Raw genomic sequence first — 12,618 nt, forward strand, 5'->3', positions numbered from 1 at the left:
CATATAATAGATATATAATAATTAATTTGATGACTTATTTTGTAGGTACACATAATAGTTTTGGCTTACCTTTTAAGTTTTAACTTTGGACACATAATAACAAAGGATATCTTAATAATTAATAGAGAGTTACTGGATAATTTTTTTACATATGATTATTTTAATATTAAACATGAGAATATTTGACTTTTCAATAATTTATATTATTACGATAATAATATAAAATATCATTGATATTTTGTAAAAAATATTTTTTAATTATAAAATAAGAAAATATTATTGATATTTTGACAAATAAAAATATTATTTATATATCAAAATCAATCACTAATATATTTTTATACAAATATATATTATTTAATTATTTTTAATTTATATTTATATTTTAACACATATTTCATAACACCTGGCATAATTATTTGATAAAATATCATTGATATTTTATAAAAATCTACAATAGCATATAACACATCATTTGAGTTACTTTTAGAAACTCACTACTAATAACTCAATATAACAAAATTTTCTAGAGTTGCTTTCATGACTCATGAGACGAAAAAATATTACGACAACATAAATACTTTAAATCTTTTTAGTTTTTACTCTTTGTAAAATGTAAAATATATACCTTAAATATTAAATTGCTACTCAGAGTACCAGTAGTACTACTACCTCCTCCTAAAAAAAGTAACAATTGCATTAAAAAAAATTATGGCGTTCGGAAGAAAAAAAATGAAAGACAACTACAACTAAAACAATAACAAGGAGAAATAGAGGTGTATAAATAAACAAAAGAGGTGTGTGATGTGTGGATCCGAGAGGAAGGTGAAGACCGAGGAGAGAGAGAAGAGAGAAGAGAGAGAAAGAGTGTGGTGTGCTTTTGTGTGTGTTGTTGGTCATAATATTCCAACACACGGAGTAACGCCGTTTCCCTTTGGCCGTAAGAAAAAGATTCCAGACACAGACACAAACACACAGACAGCGCGTCGTTGAAGAAGCAACCATAACAACCTCCCAAACCGCTTTTTCCCCCTCTGTAACCGCCGTTCCTTCCTTCTTATTCATACTCTTACGATTGCACACTTTCTGGTCTTTTCAGCTCCAAAAAGTCGTTTCGTTTGCGTGTGGCTCGTGGGAACGGGATCTAACACATTAAAAACTCGTGCTCAACCATTTTATCATTTTGTTCTATATTCTTTTCTTTCCCTCCGTGGAAGGAAGAGAAGGATTCATACTGGTCACAATCTGAAGGAATAAAGAGGCAAAAACAAAAATTCTTCTACCGTTGTGTTTAGCTTTTGGGGAGCTTCTGAGCCTTCTTGTTGACTTGGTGTTGTTGAATTGAAATGATGTTGAATCGCGGGTCAAATGTTTCGGCCGAAGGTGAAGAATCGAATTTTTCTCAAACCTCTCTCTCTCTCTTTCTTTTTTTTTTTTTGTAATTTTTTTTGTAATTTGTTTTGGGGGGAGCAGGGGGTGGAGATGAGCTGTATTCGCAGCTATGGAAGGCATGTGCGGGACCACTGGTGGACGTTCCTCGTGTTGGAGAGAGGGTCTTCTACTTCCCTCAGGGGCACATGGAACAAGTGAGTCACTCGTTATTATTATTATTACTTCTACTTTCAATTATCATTATTATTGTTCTTCTTCTTCTTCTTCTTCTTCTTCTTCTTGTTTTTGTTCCCCCTTGCTTCCTTTCTTACCCTTTACTTTGCAAAATTCCCCCCTTTTTTTTGTAATTATTGTTAGTATTTATTTTTTGTGTGTTCTAGATCCCTTTTGCTTTTCTTAGCTGGAAATTAATACTGTCGGAAAATTAAATTTTTAGGTATGCCTTAGTTTGTTATGGCTTGTTATAATTATTGTTCCTGTTGTTTATTATTATTATTATTTTTTTTTATTTTTCATTTTTTTTAAATTTGTTTCTTGGATTTTGGTTGTGTAGCTAGAGACGAGAACGGAAAACTGTTACCTGGAAATGGAAAATAATCTTTCTTTTGTGCTTGATAATTATTAATATTATTATTATTATTATTTTGTGTTTAATCGTTTCTGTTGTTCTTGGTGTAGTTAGAGGCATCAACGAATCAGGAATTGAATCAGAGGATTCCGTTGTTCAAACTTCCCTCGAAGATCCTTTGTCGCGTCGTGAACATTCATTTACTGGTAATTTTGTCTCTAACACTCACTTTTTTTCTCCTTAATTTGTTGGACTTCATTCGAGTTTAGATATATACATGAAAGATTGAATCTAATGTAAAGGAAATAAACACTTTGGATTTTGACATGTTTTCATCAGGCTGAACAAGAAACTGATGAGGTTTATGCACAGATTACTTTGGTGCCGGAATCTAATGTAAGGATGTTGCTACTACTTTTGGAATTTCAACACTTTTCATGGTCAACCTTAGATTCTTTTTGTGCTTGTTTAGATTCTAACAGAACAAATTTTCAGCAAGCTGATGAGCCTACGAGCCCCGATCCGTCCCCTGCTGAACCAACAAGGCCCACAGTTCACTCGTTCTCCAAAGTTTTAACTGCTTCAGATACCAGCACCCATGGCGGCTTTTCTGTTCTCAGGAAACATGCCACAGAGTGCCTTCCTGCTTTGGTAAGACTACTACTTTCAACTATTGAACTTCTGTTTCAACTTATTTTGCCCGGAAATCACTTTTTTTAAGTTTTTTTTGCTGCTAACAAAGTTTTAGTTTAGTTTTTTTGGTAGGAGCAAAAATAGTAGCTTTTCAGAAAAATCAATTTTCAGTTTTTTCAATCGAATAATAGATGTTAGCTGTAGAACCACTTTTTACAGAAGTTGAAACAAACACATCTACAGTATTAGTGATTTTTGGAATAAATTTTCAGGAATTATATATTTATTTGTTTATTTATAATTAGGACATGTCCCAACCAACACCGACTCAGGAATTGGTTGCGAAGGATCTTCATGGTTATGAATGGCGCTTCAAGCATATATTTCGAGGTAAATGATGTGAGAGGTTTTCATTTTAGTCTTTGTGATTCAACCATGTAATTGCCTAGTGATTTTCCCTTGAACTGTTTTTCGGTTTGATCAGGTCAACCACGCAGACACTTGCTCACAACAGGGTGGAGTACTTTTGTGACTTCCAAAAGATTGGTTGCTGGAGACACCTTTGTATTCTTGAGGTTACAATACTTAAGTTTTTTGTGTATGGTTCAGCAACCTTCTACTGTATCTGTTATTATATAGAGGCCTTAATGAAAATAAGTTGTCTTGGACAGAGGGCAGAATGGGGAATTGCGCGTAGGAGTGCGCCGTCTTGCTCGTCAGCAGAGTAACATGCCATCATCTGTAATTTCCAGTCAGAGCATGCACCTCGGTGTGCTTGCTACTGCCTCTCATGCTGTTGCTACTCAGACACTTTTCGTAGTTTATTATAAGCCACGGTAAAAAATTTTACCATTTCAAGAACTATATAGTTTATAAATATTTAGTAGATGATTGTTGACATGGAATTTTCGGTTTCTTTAGCACGAGCCAGTTCATCATCAGCCTCAACAAGTATTTGGATGCTGTCAACAACAAATTTAGTGTTGGGATGAGGTTTAAGATGAGGTTCGAAGGGGATGATTCTACAGACACTGATAAAAGGTAGCAAAACTGATTTCTGTATCTTGTGTAAGTTTAAACTTTTCTTAGCATAGCTATTCTAATACATGGTTGATCAGATTTTCGGGTACCATTGTTGGATTGGAAGATATATCTCCTCATTGGGAAAATTCTAAATGGCGATCACTCAAGGTATTCTCATTTTTCGGTTGCAGTTGTTCATTTTATTTATGGTGGTTGTGTTTTTTTTTTTGTTCTCATTTTGTCAATCCACAGGTTCAATGGGATGAACCTGCAGCTGTTCCAAGACCTGATAGGGTTTCCCCATGGGAGATGGAACCCTACGTGGCTCCTGCTCTTACATCCTCAGTTCAACCTGCTGTTGTAAAGGCCAAAAGGCCTCGACCACCAAGTGAACATCCCGATCTCGGTGAGGAATTATTTCTAATGAGTGAAATATGAAAATTTATGCAAAATCATGTTGCTGGCGTTGGCAAAATCACCCATTGAAGAACAAAATTTCAAACCATAAACATAAAATATTTGGGTGAATTTTGTCTAGCAAATCAAGCCTTATGGGATATACTAGGAAAATTTTGTTCTTCCATGTATAATTTTGTTAGTGACATGACCTTTTGTGTGGGTATCTTGTGTACTTCACTCTTCTAAGAACTCTGTTTTTATTATTGAGTTGTATTTTGACCCTTTATATTTTGCTTTCAAACCAGACACCCAATCGGCTGCCTCAGTTTTCTGGGATTCAGGTCTTACACAGGCTGATATGACACAGCATAGTGTGATGGCCGAAAGTAAAAGGAGTGATACTACCAGCGTGTGGCATCATAAGCAGATCGATATGAATAGTAAAAGCAACAGCAATCTGATGTCAAGGAATCAGACAGAAGGAAGTTGGCTATCTTCCCCCCATTCTTCTTGTCCTTCGCAATTATTTCAGGACACAATGGATGACAGCAAGAGCGTCTCAGCTTGGCCTGCTCCAAATCCACACTCGTCTAGATTGAACAATGATCATGTGCATGATCAGGTTGACAAGGAAAACAAAGCTGAGACTGCTACGAGTTGTCGACTTTTTGGCATTGACCTTATTGATCATTCCCGGAACTCGTCTGCTGTAGAGAAGGCGGCTGCACAGGCGGTAAACGTTCACAGTTTCACCTCTGAAGGCTGTGTGAGCACAGTTTCCAAAACTGAGGCAGGTCAAAAGTCTGATGCCTCGAAGACTGGTAAGGAGAAGAAACAAGAGCAGCAGCAAGTATCGCCAAAAGAGAGTCAGAGCAAGCAGATATGTAGCAGAAGTCGCACCAAGGTATCGAACTTGAACATTGATTTGTTTGTTCGTTTTGTGTAATAAATTAAGATTTGAGTAAGCTTATTTTGTTTTTGGGTATATCGAACTCGAACTTTTTCTGAAGTAAGCTTTTCTTTGGTTTCCAAAACCTGTGGAAGGTTCAAATGCAGGGTGTCGCAGTAGGTCGTGCCGTGGATCTGACTATGTTGGATGGCTATGAGCATCTTATTGTTGAATTGGAGGAGTTGTTCGACATAAAAGGGCAGCTTCAAGACAGGAATAAGTGGGAAATTGTCTTCACTGATGATGAGGGAGATATGATGCTGGTGGGAGACGATCCATGGCCGTGAGTATTTTCTTAAATAACTAAAGTAGGGAGTGATGCAAGCACGAGAGAATAAGTTATAGGGACAATATTACCGGGAAAAAAATTTAAGGATTTGGAAGTGGGAGAAGAAAAATGCTAAAGTGCATATAGTATCAATAGTGTAACTATTTCTGAAAATTAGCACTTAACCATTTTGATTGTCACCATTATTTTCTTGCAGTGAATTCTGCCACATGGTTAGGAGAATTTTTATCTGTTCCAGTCAAGATGTGAAGAAGATGAGCACAGGAAGCAAACTACCAATCTCTTCAATTGAAGAAGGCACTGTAATAAGTTCAGAAACTGCTGAAACATGAGAAAGGAAAACAAAAAAAACTGACTTTCCTTTTCCTGTCTTCTTTTCCAATATGTGGATCCTTTGTTGCAATTATTGGTTCTTTGTGGGGGCTGGGTGGCAAAGAAGTTGGCCTATTTTGGGCTAGGCCAAAGTTTCATGTTATTATTTAGATATGAAACACTAGGTAATTGTAACTCCACTTTGTAGAGACTGCAGGTTATTTAATTGTGCTAGAGAAGAGACCCCAGAAAAAAGTAGATTTATTACCATAATAAAATTAGTGGGGGAGATGGAAAAAATTTATTAGGTGTGGTAGCATATGTGAATATGAAGTTTAAGTGGGAAAACAAATGTTGGGGAGGGTTGATGTTTAATAAAAACAATTGCCTTCTTTTGTTAAAAGGGGCTAATATTATTTGTGCTGAATTCTGCATTATAATGCATAGTGTGGTAGATTCCCTATTCTGAACTTCTAAATTCTGATCTTGGTGAGTCAAATGGTGTCATCACTGAACTTGAATTATTGCATTGAATTGCTGGAAGTTTTTTATTGCCATTGTTCATGTTCAGAGGGTACTGTGGTCCAATGGTGGCTTTTTATGGTGCCATCACTGCACCACTGAGGCACTGATTTTGCCCCCTGACAAATTGGGTTGTTTCTGGCAGGTGGTGGCACCACACAGGCCCATGATTTATTTTGAGGTCCTATGTCCAGAATATTTGCAGTTAATTTTCAATTGTAAAAAGTAGTGGTAGTAAATCCATATGGTAGAATGCTTTTGGTTACATTACTAATCAAATTGTACCCTATTATTTAATCCCAATGTTTTGTGAATTGAATTGCTTCTCAGTGCCTTGTGCATTGGACTCATTTGAAAAGTAAATCAAGAACTGTGTTATGCGTGCTTATGTTAAATCTTAAATGAGATATTATGTTTATTTAAAGTCTATTTATCTCTAGATGAGAATGTCATTGTATTTCATATTTAATATGAATAATATTTTTTCATTTAAATGCGAGTCTTTGGTGGATAGAAGTATTAAATGAAATTCTTATGTATTACAGAGTTGGTTAAACTCTAAATATATAATAACTATGCTCAATAATTGTTATCAACTCTGGTGTCTAAAGAGTTAAGACAGAGACTCACCTTCAGTTGTGTTTGATGTGACAATGTAAATAGGAGTAAAAGTTTCATCAATTAAATGTGGTACTTGTTTCTATTGATGGATGGTATCAAATGTTCTTTAAAAAGTTGCATACAACTATGCATAGTTAATTTTATATAATTTGATTAATGGATTTTTTTCCCCTCCCATGATATCTTTTGGAACCAAAACCCAAGAATTGTTTGGCCTGTGTCAGAAAAATGAAAGTTCATAATTAGGTTAGGCAGTGCCAAGGGTCAACTTGAATTGAATGCCAAGTATACTGTACCAACTTTAATCTCCAAATAGAACATCACACATGGTATAGCAGACTAGGTTGTTGGGTGAAATATGTATCCAAATTCAACATTTGAAAAGGTTTGATGTGGTCCAATTATTTTTTCTCTTCATAGAAAACTTAAGCCATATGACAGACATGCCATTATAGTAGTTGAATAGGTAGCTCATATGATTTAAATTTAGTCTTTAATGGACTAAATTTTATGATGTAGATGACTCAATTTAGAGTTATTTAGAGACCAAATTGAGTTACATATTTTAAGAACAATTGTTAACTGGTCATTAGGCTGCCACAATGATATTTTATTGTATATATAAGTATTTGAGTAAACACTAAAATTAGTCTCTAAAAAAATTTTAAATTAGACACTTTGGTTCTAGATAAATTTTTATTATTTTAAAAATTCTCTAAACAAATTGCTCTTTATGTAAGAAGGACTACTTTGTCTTATAATGATATTTGTTGAAGATTGAATTACTTTATAATAAAATTTGTTTGAAACTTATTTTTCTAATACACATATTAAATATATCAAAATGTCTTACAAAAATAATCTTCAAAAACTTTTAAAGTAATAAAACTTGGTTAGGAACCAAAATTTTTTATCTAAAACTCTATGCGGGAACCTTTTTTGTGTGGTTCATATGTGAAAGACCAATTTAAGTGTATAGTGTGAGTATTTTGTTTAAGATGACGAAATAAACAATTTGATAGTTATAAAACCGATGGATTTTTTTTAAATAAATAAAATAAATATTTTAATTATAAATATACGTTAATTTGAGAGTATTTACTGATTTTTATTAAGTGATTTATTTCGTTTACAGTGTAAACAAAATAAGTATAGCCATATAGTGTAAACAAGATAAGAAAGGAACACGTGACAATGTATCATATTTACAAACATGTTAGTAAACAAGATATGGTCATACTTATCTCGTTTACATAGTAAAGGAGATAAGGTTGGAGAGCGCCTATAAATGAAATTTGTTCATAGCGCCGCTAACCCTACTCTGCCCCCACATTTCTCTCTTTCTCGCACCGTTTTCTTGATATTTAATTATTTATTAGTTCTCCAGACGTTATGGCACGGAACACTGACATCAACCGCCTGAACGCTAGTTGGCACATTGCGGGAGCTATCGACTTTGAGGTTAGTGCTATCTTTATTGTTTAAATTAATAAGTGTATGCGATTTTGTTTATGAAACTTTTATAGAGTTAATGTTTTAACACGAGTAAACTGGATGATATTGAGGTAACATAAAGTAGATTATTTGGCAAGTTAGTAATATTTGTTAGGTGTATAATTCACTCATCGTGAAAGTTAAATAACTAATTACTTTGATTTGATTAGTCAATTAAATATTTTTGTTAGTTAATTAATTTACTCATAGTGAAAGTTAAATATCCTGTTTATTATGTTGTGATGTTTATCTGAGTTGCATTTTAGATTTGTTAGAATGGATTTGAACATGTTAGAGAAGTTAGTTTGAAATTGAATCTTTATAAAAGTTTTTTAAACAGAGGCCTCGCTTGTTATTACCTAGGTGGGTTAGTCACACACTTGCACCCCCAACGCCATCGTCCCTTACCTGAGGGAGGCTAGGTTTGGCAACACGGTGCAGCTCAAGGACTTTGTGTTTGACAACTCCCTGATCACTGCATTCATGGAGCGCTGGCGTCCGGAGACTCGCACTTTTCACCTGCCATGGGATGAGTGCACCATCACCCTGCAAGAAGTTGCGTACCACCTCGGGTTACGCATAGTCGGGGAGCCAATGGGTGGGTGCCTGCGTGACTTCCAAACTTGGTACCAGCGTCTGACATGGGAGTACGTGGAGGAGCTCCTGGGTGCCAGACCCCACACGGTCCGCAGCAGGGTTCCTAGAGGAAGGAGTCATTTAGTATCAAGATGACATGACTTCGGGATATAGTTCCACACATGTCTCTGAATACCACGGATCCAGCCACCCTTCGATAGTACACTAGGTGTTACATCATGCTGCTGATCGGTGGTTACCTGATGACTGACAAGTCCAACAATCAGGTGCATATCAGATGGTTGCCACTGTTGGCTGACTTCGGAAGGTGTAGCGGTCTGTCGTGGGGGTCCACTGTGCTTGCATAGACGTACCACTCCTTATGCCATGCAGCACATCGTAATACCACAGACATAGCCGGATGCACACCGTTGCTAGTCTCGCGGATATACCACAGGATTCCACTGTGGTGTCTGCCTGAGAGGCAGATTTTGAACTTTTCCCTAGCAGCGAGGTTATTGTTATCGTTTGATATTCTTGTCAATTTCTATTTATTCAATTCAAGTTTTACCTACATAGATCGACACAATTTGATTACTGTGTATGTTAACAGGTTGATCGGGATGACCCATCAGACTAGGGACCACCATGCACAGAGAGTCCTGCATTGGGGTATGGCGTTAGATTGACTGCATTTGGATGAGGTACATTATATTTTACTTACTTGAATATGAAACGTTTGAGTACGATTAAATTGCTTCTGATAAGTCTATTACACTTGGTTATGCAGTTTCGGTGGACGCCGTACGTCGACCCCAGACTACATGACATTACTCCGAACTGGGTGAGGTCCTACAGGGAGTGGGGGACTTGGTTGTCTGTCGTCCCCCTTGTATGCTTCAATTTGTGGAGTTTTACCAAGCCGATCGGGTGAAACATCAATTCGGAAGTGAGCAGCCAGTTCCTGACGACCCGGTTAATGTCAATAGATTTCTGACTACTACTGGACGGGAAGAGGATGTGTGGTGGCCTACTCGCCTTCATGAATGGTACGACTCATTCAGGTCCCGGTTTGAGGAAGGCAACATGAACTCCATTCAACCTACTGCCGACGACAAGCCGATACAGGAGTACTGGGTCTGGTACTAGCAGGCTTGTCGGGTTAGACATCTGTCTAGGGAGGATATGCTTGATGATCCCAAACTTTCGACCTTCCCTGACGATGTCTAGCTCATACCTAGTTAGCCTAAGGATGTCCTCCACCTTCCACAAGATGTCATAGATCATCGTAGTTATGCTAGGGAGATGCGACCAGACACTTAGAGACCTGCCCAGAGGGAGAGGGGTGCGAGGGACCTCGGAGGAGCTGTAGTGCTTCAACGAGAGTGCGTCACATTGGTTACTCCCACACCTCAGTATCCACCATCGCCACCACACTTCCAGACACAGGCGACTAATCAGGCACACCTGTACCTTTCACAGCCTCCTCCGCCACCGTCACATGTAGTGGCCCTTCCACCACCACAGGCTCCTCAAGACCCAAGAGGTCACAGACCACCTTGCCAGACACAGCCTCCCCCTTGTGGCACTGGGCATCACCTTCATTACCCTAGGGACCAGCATCCATGACTGGTAGTACGTGTTGTTAGATTAGTTAGTAGTTTATCTTGTACCATTCCATAGTACAGTGTTTTGTACCAAAATTTTACAATATAGTGATGATGTACTCCTTTATTTTCTGTCTTTGTTTTATGTACCTTGTTTAACAAATTTATTTAGTTACTATCCATGCTTTGATTAGGGTTATGTATGCAAATTATTGTTATACAATATAAAACATGGACAGTTCGATTGCTAAATAAAACAAAATAACAACGATATATAACGTAACCATAAATGAATAACACGCTTCTAATACATATGAAATGCAGCACAAGTTACGCAACTGCTAAGTATCCTCTGTGGGTTGATTCAGACAACCCCTCCGAGTACGACTAGTTTGCTAGCATAGACGACACCATTTCTCTTGGCACTCCACCTTGTCCATATCGCTATGAAACCTCGTAGAAACTCGTCTGCCGATTGCCTTTCTACGCATGGCCAGATTAGGGCGCAAATGTGCCCCGACCACTGGCCAAAGATTATCGACAGGAATTGGGGTAAACACTACCTCGTAAACCTTGAACACAGACTCCTGCAGGTAGACTAGATGAACATATGGCCCTACTCGACGATAGAAGCAGCACAAGTAGGAAGTGCATGACGACAGAGGAAATGAAGTGACTTGAGCAAACCCACAGTCACATGTCTCCGAGCTCAACCGCACACGGAATGAACTCTGGCTGCAACCCTCAAACGACTCTAATTTCTCTACCCAAAAAAATTGAAGCCCTCCTGTCGCAATGTGTAACCCCGCATCTTCTGGATACCCACTCTATTCTTTTCAACCGTAGCCTGTAGCCACTGTGAATATCGATTACCCGCTGTCATTTGAGCCTATGCCTCCCTACCCTTCTAAACGAACAACTACTGCAATTTCTCGTACGTGCATCTAACGATAGCTGGAATGGGTAGGTATCTTGTACCCTTCAGAACTGTGTTGATACACTCGGATAGGTTAGTTATCATGTGCCCAAACCCACATTCACCATCACAATGTTGCAGCCATATTTCCTTATTAAATCTACCGGCCCAGTCAGGCATCTCATGGGATGACGTCCTTAGAGCATCCATACCACTCGTATCCAGCATTAATGAGATATTGCTTGCCATTGGTTGACTTGAACCGAGACATGAAGTTCGCAGTCATGTGCCTGACACAATACGTATGGAGTGCCCTAGGAGGCTTCCAGAGGCTGTCATCAGCTCTATGTGCAACCTTGATTGCTTGGGATCTATCAGATATAATCAGTAACCCTTCTTGCGGTGTCACATGGCATCTCATATTGGTAAGGAAGAAGGACCATGACTCCGTACTCTTAGGCTCAACAATGACGAAGGCCACAAGGAGGATGTTACTGTTACTATCCTGTGCAACTGCAATGAGCAACACTCCACCATATTTGCCATAAAAGTGCATGCTATCTATGGATACGAATGACTTACAATTCTTGAAAGCTTCAATGCAGGGAGGGTATGACCCGAACACTTTGTCGAACTAACAGCAGTCGCGCACCATCAAGTGGCCATCATAGTACGACATTACAATGATGTCACATACCGTGCCAGGGAGACAATTCTATAATGCTTGGAGCAACTGCGGTACCTTATTGTATGACTCCTCCCAATCACCATATATCTGCGCAATTATCTTTTGTATTGCCATCCAAACCTTCCTGTAGGATGACTTAAAGTGATAGCTCTGTCTCACTGTACTCTGAAGAACAGGGATAGTAACTGATGGACTGGACTGTTTGAGTGACAAGATGATTCTGCATATGAGGTTGTTGTCCAACTGTCGATGATCCTGTGACATGGTGGGGGCCAGACACGTGTGTGGTCTGCCGAATTTATGCACTTCCCTAACCATTTCAAAAATAGTCGAATTAAAATATAACCAAAATAACAACAACAAAGAAGACAAGGAACTAAAATACTATAACTCACCAATATCCTATATTCTGTCAGAGAGCGACACTGAGACTCCAAGGACAACCATCCGTAAATTATCGGCAACATATGTGGTACTTTAACAGATCCTACTTGACAACTTCGACACTTCTCTGAATGCTGTAATTCTTCACGCCTTGCAGCACTGCCTCTTTGCTCTTGAATCTGTAACCAACCCAAAACTCCACACCATCGGTGGTGTTGTAATCATCGGCCCCCATACTCGAATAC

The 12,618-nt window shown here is 38.1% G+C and overlaps 1 protein-coding gene across 1 annotated transcript; it reads left to right on the forward strand.

The window, feature by feature from the left end:
* Window positions 1–659: 659 nt before the first annotated feature.
* Window positions 660–6,043, forward strand: LOC107625587 (auxin response factor 9). The gene is made up of 14 exons (XM_088503624.1): window positions 660–1,383; window positions 1,474–1,586; window positions 2,071–2,166; window positions 2,300–2,356; window positions 2,456–2,611; window positions 2,899–2,983; window positions 3,078–3,168; window positions 3,265–3,429; window positions 3,515–3,634; window positions 3,712–3,784; window positions 3,869–4,022; window positions 4,321–4,919; window positions 5,060–5,247; window positions 5,450–6,043. Exons 1-14 carry the CDS (start codon window positions 1,347–1,349, stop codon window positions 5,583–5,585), a joined length of 2,070 nt encoding a protein of 689 aa, XP_088359750.1. The 5' UTR covers window positions 660–1,346; the 3' UTR covers window positions 5,586–6,043.
* Window positions 6,044–12,618: the final 6,575 nt, after the last annotated feature.

This window comes from Arachis ipaensis, chromosome B2 (genome assembly GCF_059453495.1).
Source record: "Arachis ipaensis isolate K30076 ecotype BB chromosome B2, ASM5945349v1, whole genome shotgun sequence".
Classification (NCBI taxonomy): domain Eukaryota; kingdom Viridiplantae; phylum Streptophyta; class Magnoliopsida; order Fabales; family Fabaceae; genus Arachis; species Arachis ipaensis.